General features: G+C 39.4%; 1 protein-coding gene across 1 annotated transcript; it reads right to left on the bottom strand.

Moving 5' to 3' along the window:
- Positions 1 to 4,015: 4,015 nt before the first annotated feature.
- IPP (intracisternal A particle-promoted polypeptide) lies at positions 4,016 to 14,098 on the bottom strand. The gene is given in 11 exon segments (XM_032218534.1): positions 4,016 to 4,481; positions 5,058 to 5,278; positions 6,043 to 6,165; positions 6,667 to 6,804; positions 8,371 to 8,538; positions 8,641 to 8,796; positions 10,622 to 10,852; positions 10,855 to 11,042; positions 12,148 to 12,157; positions 12,249 to 12,602; positions 13,798 to 14,098. Coding segments are annotated over 10 exon segments (1,752 nt in total). The 5' UTR covers positions 12,541 to 12,602; positions 13,798 to 14,098; the 3' UTR covers positions 4,016 to 4,256.
- Positions 14,099 to 21,433: the final 7,335 nt, after the last annotated feature.

Below are 21,433 nucleotides of genomic sequence, written 5' to 3'. Positions count from 1 at the left end.
AAATATGGTACTTATTTCTCAAAATGACTTTTTTTTTTTTGAGATAACTTATAATAGCTAGCTAGCACCATCTTGTGGTTTGCTGAGAACATTACATGTTTTCTTAAAAACAGAACTTCCTGTATTTTTTGTTATATTTCTCAAAATAAAGTTTGATTTTGCTTATCTCCTATGAGATTGATTTACCTCCCAAAGGACACACATTTCTGCTACAAAGCCAGGAGGTCAAACCCCCCCGCCCTTTATTGTGTAAGTTGTGGAAGCAGGCCAGGATTAGAGGATGCACCGTGAAAAGGGGGAAGGTCTTCTGGCAGTAATAGCTATTGAACCCGAACTAAAGGAGGCCTGTTGAGATCAGAAAGTATAGACCCAAAACATTTCGGGTTTGGAGACCCATCTCTTGATGATCTCTACCTATAAGCCTTACCAGGTAGACCGGACAGGAAATATAACCAGTTAGCTAATTTTCTTTATTACAAGATTACAATTAGTAGAACCTTGCAAGCCTGAAAGTAAAACTCTCCTGTTTCCTTTACACCCCAAGAAATTGGTGAGGATCACTCTCCTGCTATACCAAATATCTGGTGGATTATGACCAATCTCCCACGGTCATTCCCACATCATACCACTACATCACCTTTCCCCCTCCAGAATTCCCAAGGAAACTTGATTTGTCATCTGTGAGAATCAAATGTAGCTGTATTGCTGGGCTCTTCTGCTGGTAACTTTCCCAGATCACGGAAGGCAACTAAAATTAGCTGTGCCTGTGAAGGTGAGCTGTTCCTAGCGAATCTGTTCTCCCGTCCCCACTATGTTCTGTATGCCTGATGTGGAAGAAACTAATCATTTTCCATGCCCTTTACTTGATTTCTTGCTATCCCTGAGGCACCCTCCACTCTCCACAATTCTTCCTGTTCATTTTGGGCAACACCTAACTCCTGCAAAATGTGTAACTGTTAAGGACAGCGTTTATTAAAGTATTGGTCATGAAAGCAGTGCACATTCATTGCTGCCTCCCATGACCTATCCAACTCTGGGTAACCTTTCCTGGGTATCAAGTATTCAACTTGCTCCCTTCTGTGTCCAGAATCTAGCAGTTTCCACCTCAGGCTCTTCCTATTAGAGTGTGTGTGTGTGTGGCGCGCGCGCATGCATTCTAGAGAACCGGTAGTGGAAATTTTGAGTAGTTCAGAGAACCAGCAAATGCCACCTCTGGCTGGCCCCAGAGGGGGGTGGGAATGGAGATTTTACAGTATCCTTTCCCTGCCATGCCCACCAAGCCACGCCCACCGAATCGGTAGTAAAAAAAAAGAATTTCACCACTGGATGGAATCCCTGAATTGCTTGGAATAGGGACATACCAATAAAGGAGTGTATCTATGGAGATTCTCTGTCATTCAGGTCATGGTTGTCCCAAAGGTGTTTTTCAAGAGGTAATGACTTTCTGGTTTTTCTTTGAAGATGTTTCGCTTCTCATCCAAGAAATGTCTTCAAAGAACAAGAAAGTCCAGTTGCCTCTTGAAAAAGCATCTTTGGGATAAAGGAGTGTGTTACATTTTAAGCAAATTCAGCAAGAGGTACTATATGAGCTCAGTCCAATTGTCTTGCTGATAGGAAATATATATAGCATTTTAAATATTGCTGAGATAGTTGTTAAATCTTTTCAGATTATCTATTGGTCTCCAGTGATGTGAGGAAGACAATTTTTATTATTTAATAAGTGGAAAAGGGCATCCTAAAATTTGGAACTCAACTGACTTCCTAGGTCAGAGACAGTTCTCTTTATCTAAAGATAAGTTGAACTGTTCCCTGGGTCATTCTGAGCCCCCAGCTCCTTTGAACTGTCAATCAGGACTAAGACATTTTATCAGCAAGAAAGTTAAAAGTTTGAAATCTATATGACCTTATTCTCCTCTCTCCTGCTTGAGATTCTGGATTTCTCAGCTAATATAAATTCTCTGTATGGATCCTCAAAGCGTCCTTTGGTCTCATCCCTCTTGTTTAACATCTACATGAGGCTACTAGGTAAGGCCATCTGTTGACACAGGGCCAGGTATTATCAGTATGCTGACAATAAAAAGTTACATATCTTAACCTAATTGACCAAACGATGACAGGTCTTATCCCAGTCCCTGGAGTCTATGAGAGATGGATGGAAAGCAACAAGCAGAGGTACTGTATGAGACCAGTCATACAGCTCAGTTAGATCCCAATAAGACCAAATGTCTGTGGGTGCATGTCTCATGGAACCAGAGACTTTCCATAGGGGTTGCATTTTCCCAGACAGTTACTAAAAAATTAAATAGCAGAGAGGCCTTCACGCAGATTCATCTTCACCTACTGTACTCAGGAGGCTGCTCTGAGTTGCTCATACCTTGGTTTCCCATGTGTGGACCACTGCAATGTGCTTTACATGGGCTGTCCTTGAAGACCACTTAGAAAACTCAGCTGCCCCAGATTGTGCAGGCAAGACCAGTTAGGGCATACCATAATACAACCCTGAGGTGCCTTTCCTTTATGAACTGCTGCACTTGTTACCAGGAGTCTTTGGGGTGCAATTCAAGCTCTTGGTTACCATTTACAAAACACTAAATTACATAGGGCCTAGTTGTTTGAGGGACTGTCTCTTTTCCATTATTTCTGCACATTCGATAAGTCTAAATAGGCTCGGTATGCTTCAAATCTCAATCATTAAATGACGATGTCTGACACAACACAAGATGATTGTCCCTGTCCTTTGGAACCGTCTCAAATCTCTTAATGACTGTTGAAGATCTTGTTCTTTCCCTGCATTGGACTAGGCTGGAAAATGATTCCCTGAGTGAGAGGTTTCACTATTGTCTGCTGGAGATAACCATTTCCTTCCTTCCTTCCTCTCTCTTTCTTTCCTTTCTCTTCTCTTTCCTTCCTTCATCCCCCTCTCCCCCGTTACCTGACGTAGAGATAAAACTAAAGTACATCACCCACAGTCATGTGGTTGGGCAACTTAAGAAATGCAAATAAATATTACTGTAAACTGTGAAATCTTATGGGAAGAATTAATTTGACAAGTGAACTAGATCACTGAGTCACATTAGCCAATCCCATATTCCCCCAGAATGAGAGGCCTCTAACAAGTCTAAAAATAATGGATTTTCAAAAAATAAATAAATAATAAATAAATATATATATATATATATATATTATATATAATTATATATATATATATATATATATATATATATATCTGATGAGAGCTAAATAGCTTGAAATAGATCTATACTAATCGCCCTTTATTTATTTATCAGCACAAATACAACACACACACACACATATATACACACATACATACACACACACATACATACATACACATATATGTTGTATTTGTGCTGATAAATAAATAAAGGGAGACTAGTATAGATCTATTTCAAGCTATTATGTAATACATCCCAGGTTCGAATCCCAGTAAGGGTATGGCTAGCTGATGAGAGCTAAATAGCTTGAAATAGATCTATACTAATCGCCCTTTATTTATTTATCAGCACAATAAACACACCACACACATATATACACACATACATACACACACACATACATACACATATATGTTGTATTTGTGCTGATAAATAAAAGGGAGACTAGTATAGATCTATTTCAAGCTATTATGTAATACATCCCAGGTTCGAATCCCAGTAAGGGTATGGCTAGCTGATGAGAGCTAAATAGCTTGAAATAGATCTATACTAGTCTCCCTTTATTTATTTCTCAGCACAAATACAACACAAACGTAACAAAGGCAACAGTAAAAATATTGGGTTTCTGTCTGGATGGTCTCTTGTGACGAGCCGATAGACAGAGAAAGGAAGCAGTAGGCTTCTTCCCATATTTGGGCATACATATACATATAAATACATACATACATACATACATACATACAAATAAAATATTGAAATAAATTTGTCAATTTTAACTTTTTCTGCTTCAAATGAGGTTCCTAACATAATAAACCACAGAAATATTCCAAATGTCAATGGCAGATGTTAAAAATCAAGAAGTTTCTATTGTCAGAATTGTCTACAAACTGTTCCTCAAAGAAACAAAGATTTAAATGGTTTCAGTAACAATTGTTGTAAACTTCTGGATATGCTTTAAAAATCAATTCCTCTTTTAACTGCACACACTTTCTTAAGAGCGACCCAAATCTTCAATTTCTTTACAGCATTTAAATTCACACTTTAATTTTTGCTATCGTTTTTTTAAAAGCATGGCATTCTTCAAAGGACTGCCACACCTCCTTCACAGCGGCTGGTGATCATGTTAGCAGTTTCAGTCCAAGTATCCACATGTGGATTATACACCTCCACAGAATCTGAAGTCACAGGAGCAGCTGCCTCATAGCTGGCAGTCCTGCCTCCTGTGGCATAAAGGAAGCCATTCACAGCTATGACACATACTCCAGCTCTTGGGACTTTCATTGAAGCAACTTCTGTCCATTTTTCCTGATAATAAAACAACATAAAGAATTATCTTTTCAGTATATTACATTTTCCTTACAGAGCAAATCTACAGGCATAAGAACAATTATAATGGTCTTTCGTGCATTGGCAGGGTAAAATACTGCGATATATTAAAAATCAAAGACAAAGATAGTATTTATTCAAACTCACAAATCCAGAAAAAATGCAGAGATGGAACAGAAAATATTAGCATTTGGTTAATGAATTGGATTCAAGAGCAAAATTCTGGATGATTTTTGAGGCAGAAGAAAGGAAATTTCTCAGATTTTGCTTATGTCCCTTGAAAATCTGCTCCGTCTGATTGGAAGTTCCTCCTGGCCTGGCAAACTGACTCCGATCACCAGGTTATCTTCTAATTTTGCTCAGTTTAGTTTTATATTTGTTCTAGAAAGACATTCCTTCAGCTATATAACGCTTATACACAGAGTTAGAAGCATAAACTGCTTGTGCCATTCTGGAGAACAAGCAGATACAACACTGATAGTACATTCAAAGAAAATGGGAGAAATTATAAAAGGCAGTACAAATAGTTACTTTGATATGAAAATTAAATCCTACCTCTTCAAATGAGTATTTCTCAACAGTTGAAAGAGCACCTTGAGTTTCATTCCACCCTCCAACAGCATAGATGCAGTCATTCAAAGTAGCCACTCCTAGATATGCCCTTCTAGTGCCCATTTCAGGAAGGGTAGACCAGCGTTTAGATAGGGGGTCATAGACTTCCACAGAACATAATTCTATTTCTTCATTGCCAATGCCTCCCACAATGTAAATTAAACCTATGAATATAACAATTTCCTATTAGAGCATTGTCATTTGAATGCAGTTGGTGACAAAGAAGTCATCATGCAAAATTGGCTGTTTTAAACCATTTTATATTGTAAATAATGTGTTTGAATTTATTCTTCAAAACAGGACAGAGAATCTTATGAGGATATCAAATTTTCTGGTCATGTATTAACTGAGCAACCTTCTCAGAGGTGGGTTGCTGCCGATTCGGCCTGGTTCAGCTGAACTAGTAGTAGCGGTGGCAGGAGGCTCTGCCCATCTGCCCGGATGCTTCTGTGCGTTGCACGCGCAGAGCACATCCGAACCAGTAGTAAAAAAATTAGCAACCCACCCCTGAACTTTATATGCATGGCTACTGAGAATTCAGTCTAATTAAGTCAACTGCAACTATTCCCAACAATATATAAAGAATTTCAGCTTGTTTATATATTAGGAGTTATCGAATAGTACATTTTAGGACTAACCCATTTTATTAAAAGGCATAAGGTTTCATGAGCTTCAGATGGTGATTTTTAATAAAATCTATTAATCTATAGTTACTGGATTCTCCCTGATTTTTAGCTGCTATAGATTAATGTAGCTCTCTTCCTATAATATTTAAAATATTGAAGCTGGAAATTTTAATGCTTATCACTTGCATCTATTAAGACTGCTATGTTGAATATAGTTATTAACCATAATGATTGCAAACTGATTGCTGCCTATTATCCAATTAGCACTAAGCGAAATGGTCCCAAAATTCTTAATCCCTCACCTCGTATTTCACAACAGCCAAAATTATAACGCGGCACAGCCATGCTGCCCACAATTTCCCAAGTATTTTCTTCAGGATCAAAACGTTCAACAGAGGTACCAATCTCTGCTCCAACCCAACCTCCTGAAAATCAAGACAAGTGTGCAGTAAAAATATCTCATAGTAAACAGATTGTCACATTCTTGAAACAATCAGATATATAGATATAAAAGTATTGTAGATTTATAGCCCTAATACCTAAACATTCCTCACAACATGTTTTACAAATGTACTCTATTTTAGTAGTACAGGTTTTAATACTACATGACTTTGGCTTTAAAACAAAGTATAGTACATTATATACCATACAACAATAATTAAATTTAAATATCCTGTATATATCTTACAAAAGATACAATGTGGTAAGCGAGCTGGTGAAGCTATTTTAGCAGCACTCTCTACCTTTGAATCTCTGAGGAAATCATTTGTGTTTGGCTACCAGCAATTATATTATCAATGTCTCACATGATTTGAAGACAACTTTATTATTGTATACACAATAACTGCCATGCTATGTAGTATGTGACCCAAATACAATATTGCTGCTAACTTAAACAGTTAATAGATTCAGTAGTCAAGACTTGCCCAAAGCATAGATAGTGCCATAAGAGGTGCATACTCCAAGGCCACAGCGAGGATGGTTCATCGAAGCTACAGCAGCCCATTGCTTTGTAATAGGATCATAGCGTTCAGTACAGTCAAAAATCATAGAGTCTTTTTCACCTTGGGAAAGAGATAAGAACATAAAGTATGTTATACAACAGACTGTGAAGACAGTTACTGTACTATGGCAGAGTACTGGCTCAATTTATCAATCTGAATCACTATTAATGCAGATTACAAATTAAAGCTGCTAAATGACCACAGCACATTGTACAGTCTCTAAACCGAGTGGCATAAATGTTTACTAAAGATGATAAGGAATTGTAGCTCTGATCAGCTTGGGGAGAATTTTATCTCCCAAATATACTTTTCCTGAATAGATAGATATTATATTACTAATAATTATTGTCTCTGAATAACATTTAAAAGAACTGGAAAAAGCAAATTTACATCTGGAAGGAAGAAAAAGTACACAGAAACAATCATGGCAGGATATAATTTTCTCTTCTTCTATCTTCTTCTTCCTTCACCTTTCTTCTTTAAAAAAGGGTGTATGGCTGCATGTATGTTTGTTCCGGCATAACTCTGGAACGCCTCCAGCAATCCCAACCAAACTTGGTACACAGATGATTTACCCTCTGGAAACAAATACTCTGTGTGTGTGTGTGTGTGTGTGTGTGTGTGTGTGTGTTCCAGCATAACTCTGGAATGCCTGGGTTGTCAAGGAGAGCAAGTGCAGCATCCCAGAGCAGCAATTGTTTATGATGTGATAGAAGAGGGAAGGGAGAGCCTGGGCCATTAAGGAGAGGGGGTGGCAAAGAGGAGTGCATTGGGGGGGAGGGAGAGGGCAGGGATGATGGGCATGGGAGTAGGAGGAAAAAAGGCCCCTCTCAATGGTTCCGTCAGACAAATGCTTCAACACCTATAAATACCTGGGCAACACCGAGTTATCAGCTAGTATAATAATATAATTAATATAATATAATAATTATAAAATTAATATTATATTGTTAATAATGATTGTCTTTGAATAATGTTTAAAAGAACTGGAAAAGGCAGGTTACATTTCGAAGAAAAAAAAGCATGGTAGAAACAATCATGGTAGGAAGAAAACCAGGGTTGTTCAGAATTCAAAGAATTTCTATAATACAAAATTGTTAGAGCAACAGTCCATAGGCATAAGGCAAATTTGCCTATTTTACATAATCACACAATAAAATGTCCTAAAAATGGTAAGCATAGTACCTGCCAATGAAAATGCCGCCTGCCACCTATTGTAAGATTTACTGTGTATATGGTAAACGCTGGATGTCATTTTATAACCCCGATATGCTCTGGAATGGTGTATGCCAATCTTAAAGCTCTCGCCTTTAAATAGTTAAGCTATTGTCATGGTATGTGGGAATGAACTTGGGAGATAGGAGGGAGAGCCGCACAACCAGCATGTATAAGATGTCTCAGCCCATAGAAAGTGAAATGACTTGGGAAACGTTTCAGAAGAAACTCTCCCTAGTTTTCTGAAGGATAAAAGGAGGAGAGTAGTAGGTTCAGACTTGTAAGATTCTGTTAATGTAACCTTACAATGAAGATGGAACTAGGGCTTCTTGTTTGGACTTACAGGGCTAACAGCTATCAAATGAGCAATACAAACAATAGTCTATATTTTTCTCAATATATTTTAGTTACCTCCAATAGCGTAGACCATTCCTCCAACTACTGTAACACCCAGGCCACTGCGAGCCTGGTGTAAGGAAGACACAGTAGTCCAATACTGACTGAAAGTGTCAAAACGCTCCACACAACTGAGAGCTCTGCTATCACTCCAACGTCCTCCCTGCAACCGAGTATAACCACCTACAGAAAAAGTGGGGACAGGATAAACAATCAGCAATTTTGTAGGCATTTCTTGACTAGTTAGGGGTTTCCAAATATTTAAAAGCTAAGAAGAATCCCCACCTATTGCATAAATGTATTTCCTAGCTTTTCTCCGTGGACGTGTCTTAGTTGCCTGGAGAAAACTGCTCATCTTATTTTCTTTGGGAGACTGACCAACTTCACAATATTCTTTCAACAGAGTATGCAGGGCTACTCGGAGACTGAAATCTGAAATCCCTGAGAAAGAAAGAAAACAATCAAGTAAAAGCAGGTAATCCTTGAATTATGACTGTATTGAAACTTGCCAATTTTGGTTGTAAGTCATAATGATTATAGAAGGTTTGGTCATGTGACTGACCCAATTTCACATTTTTTTGCACCAGTCACTAAGTAAACAGTGCAGTCAGAAATACAAATACTGCAATTGTTAAGTGAACCCACACAGGTGGTCCTCAATTTACAACATTTAGTAATGTTCATTTAGTGAACATTCAAAGTTACAATGGCACTCAAAAAAGTGACATGATCATTTTTTACACTTATGACTGATGCAGCATCCACACGGTCATATGATTTACGTTTGGATGTTTGATGACTGGTTCATATTTGTGACAGTTGCAGTGTTCCAGGTTCATGTGATCCCTTTTGCAAACTTCTGACCACCAAAGTCAATGGGAAAGTCAGGTTCACTTAACAACTGTGTTACTAACTTAACAGCTGCAGTGATTCACTTAACAACTGTGGTAACTAAGCTTGTAAAATGGGGCAAAACTCACTTAACAAATGTCTCACTCAGCAACAAATCTTGGGCTCAATTGTGGCCGTATGTCAAGGATTACCTGTATAGCAAAATGTGTTTTGATGTAGTTTTTTTAGTCATTGGTTCAGTGTTAATTTCTTAATACTTTTTGGTTCTTACTGCAGATCGTCTCTTTTGAAAACCTGATTAATTCCATAGGGGGTGGGGTGGAAAAACACTGTTCCATACATATCAAGACAAGATTTAAACAAAGAAAAGCAACTAGGACATTAGTCTGCAACTGTATTCTTCCATTAGGGGGAAAGAACAAGAACTTTCTGATCTTCTATCACCCTAAAAAGTAGAGATGGGTAATCCACAAAGGGGGCTATAAAGCAGGAGAAACTGGAATGGAGAAATCTAGCTATTTAGTATAGTTAAGTTTGTTAAATTTGGATGCCTGGTGAAATTCATGATTTCATACAACATACTGTTCTCTGACCTTCTCTGACCTTCAACAGAACAGCAGTCTGCTCTCACAAAACTAGGCCACATTACAAAATAGCTGCTATAAATTTAACCAGAATCTGGATCTTCATTTTTTAGTTCATGCCAAATTTCCTTACCTATCAATTCTCACATAAAAGAAATAAACACTGATGACCAATCCATCCTCTTCTGCCCTACTTCACTTTGATTTACCATGTCTGTTTTCCTTCAAATAAAAAAAAAATCCAATATTTTCCTGATTATAAAGTGCAAAGTGCCATTGTGTTTTGCATCATGTCATGAGTTATTTGCTATGATATTCAATTTGTATTATACACAAATTGTATTTTAATAATGTGTTTATTATTTTTTTCTTAATTTGTAGTAATACTATTATATAATAAACCATCAAGTAAACCTATTGAAGGACAGCATACAAAATGTAATAAATAAATCATTAACAGTTCTAATATTACAGAAATTTCATGTATAGGGTGAGGTACTATTACATAACATAAGAGCACACCTGTATATACCGTAGTTAATAAGTCTTCATAAAACCAGTTTTAATTCTTATATTGGGTAACTGAGTATCCTATCATTATTCTACAATTTATTATTAGATTTATATTCTGCATGACATGCCTTAATTTTATGCAACTCATTTTAGTGTATTTCCACAGCAACAACCTGTGAGATGGGTGGGCTGAGAGTGAGCAACTGGGCCAGAGCCACTCAGCTAGACTTTTGTCCTAAGAGAGGACTAGAACTGACAGTCTTCTGATTTCTAATCCAGAATGTTAATCTACACCAAACTGGGTGTCAAGAAGTTACCTTCTATGTATTTCAAAAGTCTTTGTGGAGATAATAAAGGAAATCTCACTGCATCCAGTATTTCCACAACATGTTTCTTTCTTTTCCCTGAGTCTTTCAAAATTCCATTGCATGGCAGCCAAAAAACCTGGTACTCATCTTCTATGCTTAGGTCTTCACTTCTCAATATCTTAATCAGATGGTCTTTTGTCAATGCCAAGAATTCATCTCCATTATGAACCTCCAGGAAGGGGCATGGATGTAGTTCTCTGTGAATTCTAGCAGGTCATGACAGGCAATTTGCTCAGCAAACTGGAAGAGTCCAATGCAGTTCATAGGATCAATCTGTCCCTTTAGAAATTCACAACAAAGGTCCACCACCTCTGACAGCTGAAACCTGTCTGCTGCCACAATCAACTCCTGGACATTATTTTCATTAATGCTGACATACCTGAAAAGAAAGAAATATTTTTAGCTGGCATGAAATTTACCAACACTGTTAAGTATACAGGTAATCCTCAATTTACGATTATTAGTTTCAAGTTAAGAAACTAATGTTCAAAATTAGGACGGTAGTGACTTACAACCAATCCTTGAACATATGATTATCACAGCATCATGTGATTAAAATTTGACTGCTTGGCAACTACAAGTATTTGATGGTTGCTATGTCCCAAGGTCACATGATCATCATTTTTGACCTTACCAGGGGACTTCCAACAAGCAAAGTCAATGAAGAAAGCCAGATTGACTTAATGATCTCAGCAAAAAAAATTAAAATTGGGAATGTCTCACTTAATGACCGCACTGCTTAGCAATGGAAGTTCCAGTCTCAATTGTGGTTGTAACAATAACCATCTGTATAGCTTGTCTGTAACCATAACTACAACCATCCTTTGAAAGATATTGATGTACACTGCTAGTAGATAAGATTCCATGCAATTAGAATAATGAAGATAGTGAACAAAGGTACTCCTTTAGATGTGAAAAGTACATTTATTAATGCAATGGTGCAGAACGAAGATTTGTACCAGAAAAGCTGTAGATTAAATCTGTTTCAACATCTCTTCATACTATATATAGAATTTGAAAAATGTAACGCTTTCTCATCTTTTTGAGTACTATTTCAGAGAGAAAGCTTTATCCTTGAAATACTGATTTTTAATGTAGAAACAACTGGCTTTATGTGGCAGTTTCTCCCTTGAATTTAAATGTGGAAACCAGTCCAGGTTTACTTCATTTAGCTATTTATGAAAATAAATGTGCTGTATAGGAGAGAAATTCTGTATCCAGTAACTATTGTAGGTTCTTTACCATTATGTTGAGGAACAGAGCAAAACACTTTAATTCATGCTTAAATGTATTTTGACAAAATGCCATTGAATTTAATGGAATTTATTTCCAGATGTTGTGTCCATGTAGACAGTAGCAACACACAAATTATGTGAATAAAACATAGATATCTGCCCATATCATGCTATGTAATTCATCCTGTTTTTTCAACTACTCTGAGATAAAAGATGGATGTTTGCAAAATAGTTTTTAACTTAACAAGTACTAACTGAATCAAAACATTCAATTTGCAGGTTACTAGGTAACTAAGACATTAACCAAAGCATGTTAAGGAAAAGATTAGAAAATCTTGTACCTGTATAAATAAACTCCAGGAGGATCTGAAAAATATTAGCATCCACACCCAGGATCTGCACAACATCCTTTGAAGATTCCTTCATCCCTCCAGCAAACAAAGCAGCAAAATAAGAGCTACTTGCAGCCAAAACAAGCCGGTGAACTTTATATGCTCCTTCACCAACCTGGAGCTGTACATCACAGAAGTGTTGCCCGCATCTCAGCTTGTTAATCTGGGCTAATAAAAGACGAGCATGCCTGTCTGCCAAGAAAGGGAACTCACTTGTGCTGGGGCAAGCCACACAAGCCATGATAGCTTGACCAGGTCACAGAGAAACTGAATGACTGATGCTCATCAGCTTCCGGTGCTACCCTAGGAGAAACAGAAAAAAACATGAAAATGACAGGCCTAACAATGAAATACTGTTGACCACAAGTAAGATTAATTACCATAACTCAATTCTTCCCGCTTTAATTAAAGAAAGAGTACTATGAAAGATCTTCAGCTCAAATTTGAGTTTGGGACCAATTCCCATTTTCATATCATAAATGAAAGTGATAGGACTATACAAAACCATTGAATCATACTCTGGGCAGCAGACCAAGTACCAGTTCATGGCTTGTTAGGAACAGGGCTGCAGAAGCAGCAAGAGAGAGAGCAAAGCTTCGCCTGCACATGTACAGGATCTAGGTTGCAGGGAAACATCCTCCATACCTCACCCCATGGAAAAATGGTCTTCCATGAAACTAGTCTCTGGTGCCAAGAATGTTGGGAACTGCTGGTGCAATACATAAAATATGATTACGTTTTAAAGAGTGGCAAATTACATTTTGGTTTTTTTTTCCCTCTCTACTATCCTCATCCCAGTTTACTACTTCTTAACTGCACTCATCCTTAGTTACTCCATTGTCAATAGTACGACAGAGAAACTGTACAGTAGACCAGTCCTGGTGTTGGAGAAGACCCCTGCGAGTCCCTTGGACTGCACGGTGATCCAACTGATCAGTCCTAGAGGAGATCAACCCTGATTGCTCTTTAGAAGGCCAGATCCCAAAGATGAAACTCAAATACTTTGGCCACCTAATGAGAAGGAAGGACTCATGGAGAAGAGCTTAATGCTGGAAAAGATTGAGGGCAAAAGAAGGAGACGACAGAGAATGAGATGGTTGGATGGAGTCACTGAAGCAGCTTAAATGGACTCCAGAGGATGGTAGAGGATAGAAAGGCCTGGGGGACCATTGTCCATGGGATCACAATGGGTCGGACATGACTTTTCAACTAACAACAACAGGCCAGTCCTACATACTAAACAAAATCTCTGGTTTGACATTTTTTTCCAGAAATGCTACCTAGCATCTTTTAAGGTTTTTGTTTCACATTACATTTCACATTATGCATCATTTCAAAGTTTCTCCCTTTGTTCTCCCTTCAGTTATTCTTTTAAACTATCGCTGAGGGCTTCAGCTCTCCCCACCCCCACCCCAGGCAACGGCCACCCAGGGGATGCTTACAGTCCCGCCAAACCTTTTGAGTGCCTGCACACGGCTGTTGGCGTTCCGGTACTCACTTCTGAGGTACCCGAGAGTTGTTCACATTTCATTTTATTTTCCCGCCTTTAAAAAGAATCAAAAGAGACTCTACGGCGGGAATTCTCGCAGCAGCGGCGCCGAAAATAAATTGGAGCCCCCACACCCCCCAGTAAAAAACAAACAAACCCTGAGCTGCAAAATGCAAAGCGGCAGCCGACAAGAATTAACACCTAGCGCCGAAGACGCGGCTGCACAGAGAGAGAGAGAGAGAGAGAGAGAGAGAGAGAGAGAGAGAGAGAGAAACGGGGCGGAAAAGGCCAACCGGAGGAAAGGAGGAGCCGGGAGGCCGAGCCCTGGAGCGAAGGGAGCGCGCGTGACGCGACACGGCAGCCGTGAGGGATTTTCACCGCCTCCCGCCGTCCTGTGGCAGGCGGTGGAGGCGCTGTTGCCTGCGTACAGCTACGGAGCAGCTGGAAAGGTGGCTTCCCCTGCGGGAGGGCTGGAGGCCGCGCGAGAAACTGAGGCTGCACGGTTTGCAAGAGAAGGGAGCCGCCGGTGTGTGTGTTTGTGTAAGAGGCCGCTGACTGAATAGCGCGTTGCTTAAGAAGTGAAAGTGAAGGTTTTTCTTAAGGGCCCTTTTGGTTGGTTAGACATTTGGAGGATTCGCTGAAGCATAAGCCAGCGGTGTTTGTCGACAACTTTAAGAAGCGTGAACTTTAACTCCAGAATCTTTAGCCAGCCTATAAAATTCCCCAGTAGGCTGGCTAAGGAATTATGGGAGTTGAAGTCTACACACTTTAATGCAGGGATCTCTAACCTTGGCAACCTTAAGACTTGTGGACTTCAACTCCCAGAAATCTTTAGCTAGCCTATAAAGTTCCCCAGTAGGCTGGCTAAGGAATTATGGAAGTTGAAGTCTACACACTTTAATGCAGTGTTTCTCAACCTTGGCGACTTTAAGTCCTGTGGACTTCAACTCCCAGAATCCCCCAGCCAGCTGGGCTGGGGAATTCTGGGAGTTGAAGTCCACAGGACTTAAAGTCGCCAAGGTTGGGAAACCACTGCTTTAATGCACTTTAAAGCTGCTGGCTAAGAATTCTGGGAGTTGAAGTCCACAAGTTTTTTTTTGGGGGGGGGGGTTGTAGTAACCTTCCTCTGGAGTGCGGTGGGAATGGAGATTTTACAGTATCCTTCCCCTGCCATGCTCATCAAGCTGGGTGCCCACCAAGCCATGCGACACTCATCAAGCCACACCCACAGAACCGATAGTAAAAATTTTTGAATCCCACCACTGCTTAAGAACTTGTGACTAACTTAACAAATGCAAGGATTCACTTAACAACTACAGCAAGAAAAGTCGTTAAAATGGGGCAAAACTCACCAATTTTTTCTCTTAGCAGCATAAACTTTTGGGCTCGTAATTCTAGGACTACCTGTCCTAGATGCAGTATAAATCAATAGCAATATGTTGCTGCTCATTAGGTCATTTCATTCTATTCCATACTATTTTCATTGCCCAAATCCCCAGAAGCAATTTCAAATTGACTCTTAGTTGTCCTTGCTGCTATTTCAAAATACAGATATAGTTAGCTTACTACCATTCATTCATAACTGTTCAAAGTTACAAATGACACTGAAAATATGACCTATGATTGGCCCTTGCATTTACCATCACCATGGTAATGTGATCAAAATTCAGGTGCTTGGGAACAGGCATGCATTTATGATGGTTGCAGGATCCAACTGTTAAAAGCAAAAGATGGTTCTGAAATGCAAAGGATTACACTGCTCATTTTATAGCTTATAATAATACCTAATTGCAGCTTTTTCAGATGTCTCTTGGAGGATTTGAAAGTGTTAGTCAATTTTGTAACTGAGGCTGCAAATTCTATAAGTAGGAGGAAATTTTTAGGTATTTCAATAAATGTATATTCCCACAGGCACAATTGCAACATGTTTTAAACATAGTGATTAATATAAACAACTGGTTTAATTAATTGTGGAATTGGTTTGCAACAATTTTATTATAAGTTGTAAATGCAAGCTTTATCACTGATTTATCAGTACAATCCTATACAGATACACACATACAGATGTGGCCAGTGAATAACTCTCATCTCAAAGTGGCTTATTCCCAAGTAGAAACTGATAGAATTATATAGTGAAATATAGTTCAAATTTTAATTATAATTTAATAATTTGAATATGCCTAATGAGATTAGAGACAAAGAGCCTGTAGTGGGTTCTGCTACTGATGGAAGGCCATCTGCAGTGAACATACAGTTGAGTCTTTTCGATGATTGTGCCTCTTCTTTGGAACAAACTAGTCCCAAATAACAGAGTAACAGAATATCAGAGTTGGAAGGGACCTTGGATGTCTAACCTCCTGCTCAGACAGGAGACCCGATACCATTATGTATAAATGGCTGGTCCAATTTCTTCTTGAAAACCTCTAGTGACAGAGCACCCACAACTTCTGAAGGCAAGCTGGTTATTGTTCTCATTGTCAGAAAATTTCTCCTTAGTTCTAGGTTGCTTTTCTCTTTGATTAGTTTCCATCCATTGCTTCTTGCCCTGCCTTCAGGTGCTTTGGAAATAGGTTCACCTCCTCTCCTTTGTGGCAGCTCCATAGGTATTGCAACACTGTTATAGCTTTCTTTTCATTAAACTAGACATACCCAATTTCTGTGACATTCTTCATATATTTTAGCCTCCAGTCAGTGGTGGGTTGCAGGTAAAGGCATACCAGAGCCTGCCCGAAGGGCCCACCCACCCGCCCTCGTTTCTTACCTGTTGTTTAAAGCCTTTGGAGCTTCTACGCACATGCATGGTGTGTACAGTGCCTGCGCGACCCTCCGCCGAGCAGCTGGAGCGTCGCGGAGGCTTGCGGAGGTGTCACTGGCAGGTAAGACGTATGTGCGCGCACACCACACATGTTCTTGTGGAGGACGTCGGGCCCCGTTGCAACCGTACCAGTTCCGGAACCCACCACTTCCTCCAGTCCCTAATCATCTTTGTTGCTCTTACTTGGACACACACGCCCCTCTCTCTCTCACACACACACAAACATGGAACACTAGTAAAAATGAAGTTAATAGTCTTAATCAGCTATAACATATCTTTAAAATATATAGATCTTACAAAATGAATAGATTTATATAAATTGAAGATAAAAATACAGTTAACATGATAAGACTTGTATCTTAAAGGGTTAGAGCTTTATTGAGATTAAAGTGATAATTTATTATTGCCACAAGTTAAAATAAAAATAAATCTGGATGATATGCAAGAAGTTTAGAATAGAAAACTTTAGTATCTTCTATAACTCCATCAATGGCTTCATGTTTTAAAGAAGCAGATTTCTCGGACAGGTCGCAGTCGGTGTTGGTCAGGGGGCAGAGGTCGACCCCTAGGCCCCTGAAATATGGGGTCCCACGGGGTTCGGTCTTGTCCCCCCTCCTGTTTAACATCTACATGAAGCCGTTGGGTGAGATCATTCGGCGGCATGGGATAAAATACTATCAGTACGCGGACGATACCCAGTTGTATCTGTCCGCCCCGTGCCAACTCAGTGAAGCGGTTGACGTGATGTGCCAGTGCCTGGAGGCTGTCAGGGTCTGGATGGGGGTTTAACAAGCTTGCGCTCAATCCAGACAAGACCGAGTGGCTGTTGTGTTTCCCTCCCAAAAATTTGGCTAGTATTCCATCACTCAGGCTGGGGGTGTGAAATTTTACGCCCCTCAGACAGGGTTCGCAATTTGGGAGTCCTCTTGGACCCCACAGCTGACCTTAGAACATCATTTGTCGGCTGTGACCAGGGGGGCATTTTGCCCAGGTTCGCCTGGTGCACCAATTGCATCCCTACCTGAACCGGGAGGCACTCGCAACAGTCACTCATGCCCTCGTGACCTCAAGACTGGACTACTGCAATGCGCTCTACATGGGGCAGCCTTGAAGAACATTCGGAGACTTCAGCTTGTCCAGAATGCAGCCGCCCCTGCGAGCGATTGTGGGTGCACCTCGGTACACCCATGTTACACCTATCCTCCACGAGCTGCACTGGTTACCGATTGGTCTCCGGATACGCTTCAAGGTGCTAGTCGTCACTTATAAAGCCCTTCATGGTATTGGACCTGGGTACTTGAGAGACTGCCTGCTGCCAATTACCTCCCAAAGACCCATTAGATCACACAGATTAGGCCTCCTCCTGGGTTCCGTCTACAATGTCATCTGGCCACTACCCGGGGAGGGCCTTCTCTGTGGCGGCTCCGGCCCTTTGGAACGAGCTCCCCGCAGAGATTCGGACCCTCACCTCTCTCCAGGCCTTCCGAAAAGCCGTTAAAACCTGGCTGTGTCGGCAGGCCTGTGGTTGATGAGTTCCCTTTCCCTCTCGAATTGTGTGGCTGTTGGTTGTTTTAAATGCCCTGTACTTTTTGTAGTTTTTGTGTTTTTCCCTCCCCCCTCCTTGGGTTTGTGCGCCGCCCTGAGTCCCGCTGGGAATAGGGCGGCATATAAATAAATGAACCTCGAACCTCGAACCTTAGTACTTAAAACTCAAAAACTATGTTTCATTTTTTTGGCCAAATGGAACTATAATTTTTCTTAGCTATTACAAGTTTTCTTTTATTATTATTTTTAATCAATAATATATTTATTAATCCAGCATATACAAAGGTAGATATTTGATTAAGTATAGAGGTAGTCTTCGACTTACAACAGTTCATTTAGTGACTGTTCAAAGTTAAAACTACACTGAAAAAAGTGATTTATGACTTTTTCACAGTTACAACCTCTGTAGCATCCCCATGATCATGTGATCAAAATTCAGGTGCTCGGCAACTGGTTCATACTTATGACCATTGCTGTATTCCAAGGTCATGTGATTCCCCTTTTGCGACTTTTGGACATGAAAAGTCAATGGGGAATCCATTCACTTAATAACCGGATTACTAAACTTATCAACAGCAGCGATTCATTTAACAACTGTGGCATGAAAGGTCGTAAAATGAGGGAAAACTCATTTTAAATGTCTCACTTAACAACATTTTGGGCTCAGTTGTGGTTGAAAATCAAGGACTACCTCAATGGTGGCTTGCAAATCCCATTCCAACTGGTACGGTTGGAACGGGGCTTGCGGCATCCTCATGGATGCGCGCAGCACGTGCATACATCTTAGCACCTCCGTGACACTCCAGCTGCTCTGCGGAGCATTGCGCAGGTGCTGTATGCGCCATGCGCCTGTGTGGAAGCACAGAAGCCTTTAAACACCGGTAAGGAGCTTGAGCAGGCGGGTGGGCCCTCCAGAGCACCGTACCAGAAGGGTATCCGGTGCTCTGGGCTGGATCCAGTAAGCCTGTACCGGGGCGTACCGCCTGCAAGCCACCACTGGACTACCTGGACTTGTCTTTAGGGAAAGGATTAATTAAAGCACATAATAATTTTTCAGTGACATTGTTCATTTGAAAGTATTCTTGATTCAACACTGAACTGAGGTAAAGATGTACTGTACTTACAGCTTCCTTCTTTATAAGGGCAATCACATAGAAACAATTATTTTACAGGAAGACGTAGCAACTTATGTTGCCTTACTCTGAAATTCACATCCAAACATAGAATTAATCACATCAGAGGGAATATACAGTTAGAAATCCTTTACAGATGCAAGCTGTTTCCTATAGGATGAGCAATAACTTTCCTTCTTTTTTCCTAGCATGAAGACAGCTCATAAATATAAGCATTCTCTCATTTAAGGTAAATTCCTTAATAAATGTATCTGTTCTTTTGAAGTGTAAACACTTCTACTCTTAATTAACTTTACAGTATTTATTAACACACTATGGTATATTATATTTTTTGTCACCAATAAACTTTCCCTACAAATTTCCCTGATCTTATGACTGTCTTTATAGTGGCACAAAACAATTGGTTTTGTTTTCAACTGAAGTCTGCCTCTGCGTCATTGGGAAACTTTTATTGAATTTCTCCCTCCTTTTCAGGAGCAGAAACATAGCCTTTCTTCATCATTATAGACTTCAGGGGAAGATATCCATCTTAGAAAAACAAGTGGGAAATATAAGCTATTATCAAAGAATCAATAAACTCAAAATGCAATTAGGGACACCAGAGAAAGTAACTATACTTTTGAATTTTATACCTTCTGCTATTGAGAGCCTTCTCTACCAATTTTCAGGCAGCAAAATCATTTAAGGCTATTCCTCATAAGTTACACCATATTCAATAAAGTGATCTTATATATAACAACTCAAAGAGAATATTTCCAGATTAGAAATAGGTTTAAAAGCGATGAGGTATGATTTGGGATCTACCCAAACACTCAGGGGCTAGATAAGATTTTGTTTGGTGGAGATAAGAAAATGTTATCGAAGATTTATCAGTTTTTGATCTGTCAAGATGCTAAAGAAGAGATGGATAAAAGCCTTCTAATAACATGGGAGAGAAACTTTGGTTATGAGATTGAAATGGGCAAATGGTGGGATCTATGGAGTAAGACTATTAAACTTACAATATCTAAAGCATTTAAAGAAAACATATACAAGATGGCTTATAGATGGCACCTCCCCCCAAGGAGGTTAGCCAAAATGTTTCCTGGGTTATCTCCACTGTGTTGGAAATGTGGAAAGAAGGGATGGCACATTCTACCATATTTGGTGGTCTTGTACTGAGGCCACGAAATACTGGAGAAGGATTCAAAAATGGCCTAAAAGAGATTACTGGGGCAAGCATGGAATGGAAACCCGAGAATTTTTTACTAAGCCTACAACCAGAAACATGAGTAAATCTATATGGTATTTGAGCCTACATATAATTGTGGCTGCAAGAATAACCTATGCACAATTTTGGAAATCTACTACCATACCGCCGGAAGATGCCATAATTAAAAAGATCTATGAATGTGCAGAAATGGACAGAATGCCGGGTTGGCTGAGGGACAAAGGAGAAACAGAACATTATCTTAGCTGGAACCTATGGTATATGTGGGCGACAAGGAGAACAGCAGGACTTAAAACCGGGAAAGTTAAATAGCAGTTGTAACAATGGGAACTAAAAGTGAACATGGGTATTGTAATAGATCCCTGAACTTTGTAACGAGAAGATGTTGCTTAGAGACTAAAAAATGAGGAAGGAAAAAAAAGTTGGGCTGTGAATGACTGTCACCGTGGGGGATGGGGTGGGTTGTATGTTTAAAACTGTATTTGTATTTGTATGTTTTATCCTTAAAAATGTATAACTAATAAAAATGTTTCATCCCTCTTAAAAAGAATAAAAAAATAAGTGATCTTATATATAATAACTCAGAGAGACATAATGTTAAATTGTGGGATATCTTTTCCAATTAAAAAAAAATGTTCTAGAGGGAAAAAAATAGGCTGTGAATATATTCAATAATGAATATTGAATATCTATTGAAGTGCTGAAAGTCTCATGCCTCGTATCACTGCATTTGCTAAAATTCTCATTTCTACAATGCCTTTGTTTTGAATTCGATAAATTACATTTTCTATCATCTTCTCTTTTTAATCTAGATGATTCTTCTTTCTCTTGATAACTCTATCCTTGTTTAAGAAGGATATTTAGTATTTTGAAGACACAAATGTGATACTGGAGGCCAAGTTTAATGCTCGTTAAAAGGGCAATTATTATGTCTACACAAAC

This window comes from Thamnophis elegans, chromosome 5 (genome assembly GCF_009769535.1).
Source record: "Thamnophis elegans isolate rThaEle1 chromosome 5, rThaEle1.pri, whole genome shotgun sequence".
Lineage (NCBI taxonomy): Eukaryota > Metazoa > Chordata > Lepidosauria > Squamata > Colubridae > Thamnophis > Thamnophis elegans.
Note: the sequence above shows the minus strand (reverse complement) of the source record. Positions and strands in the feature narration are given on the sequence as shown.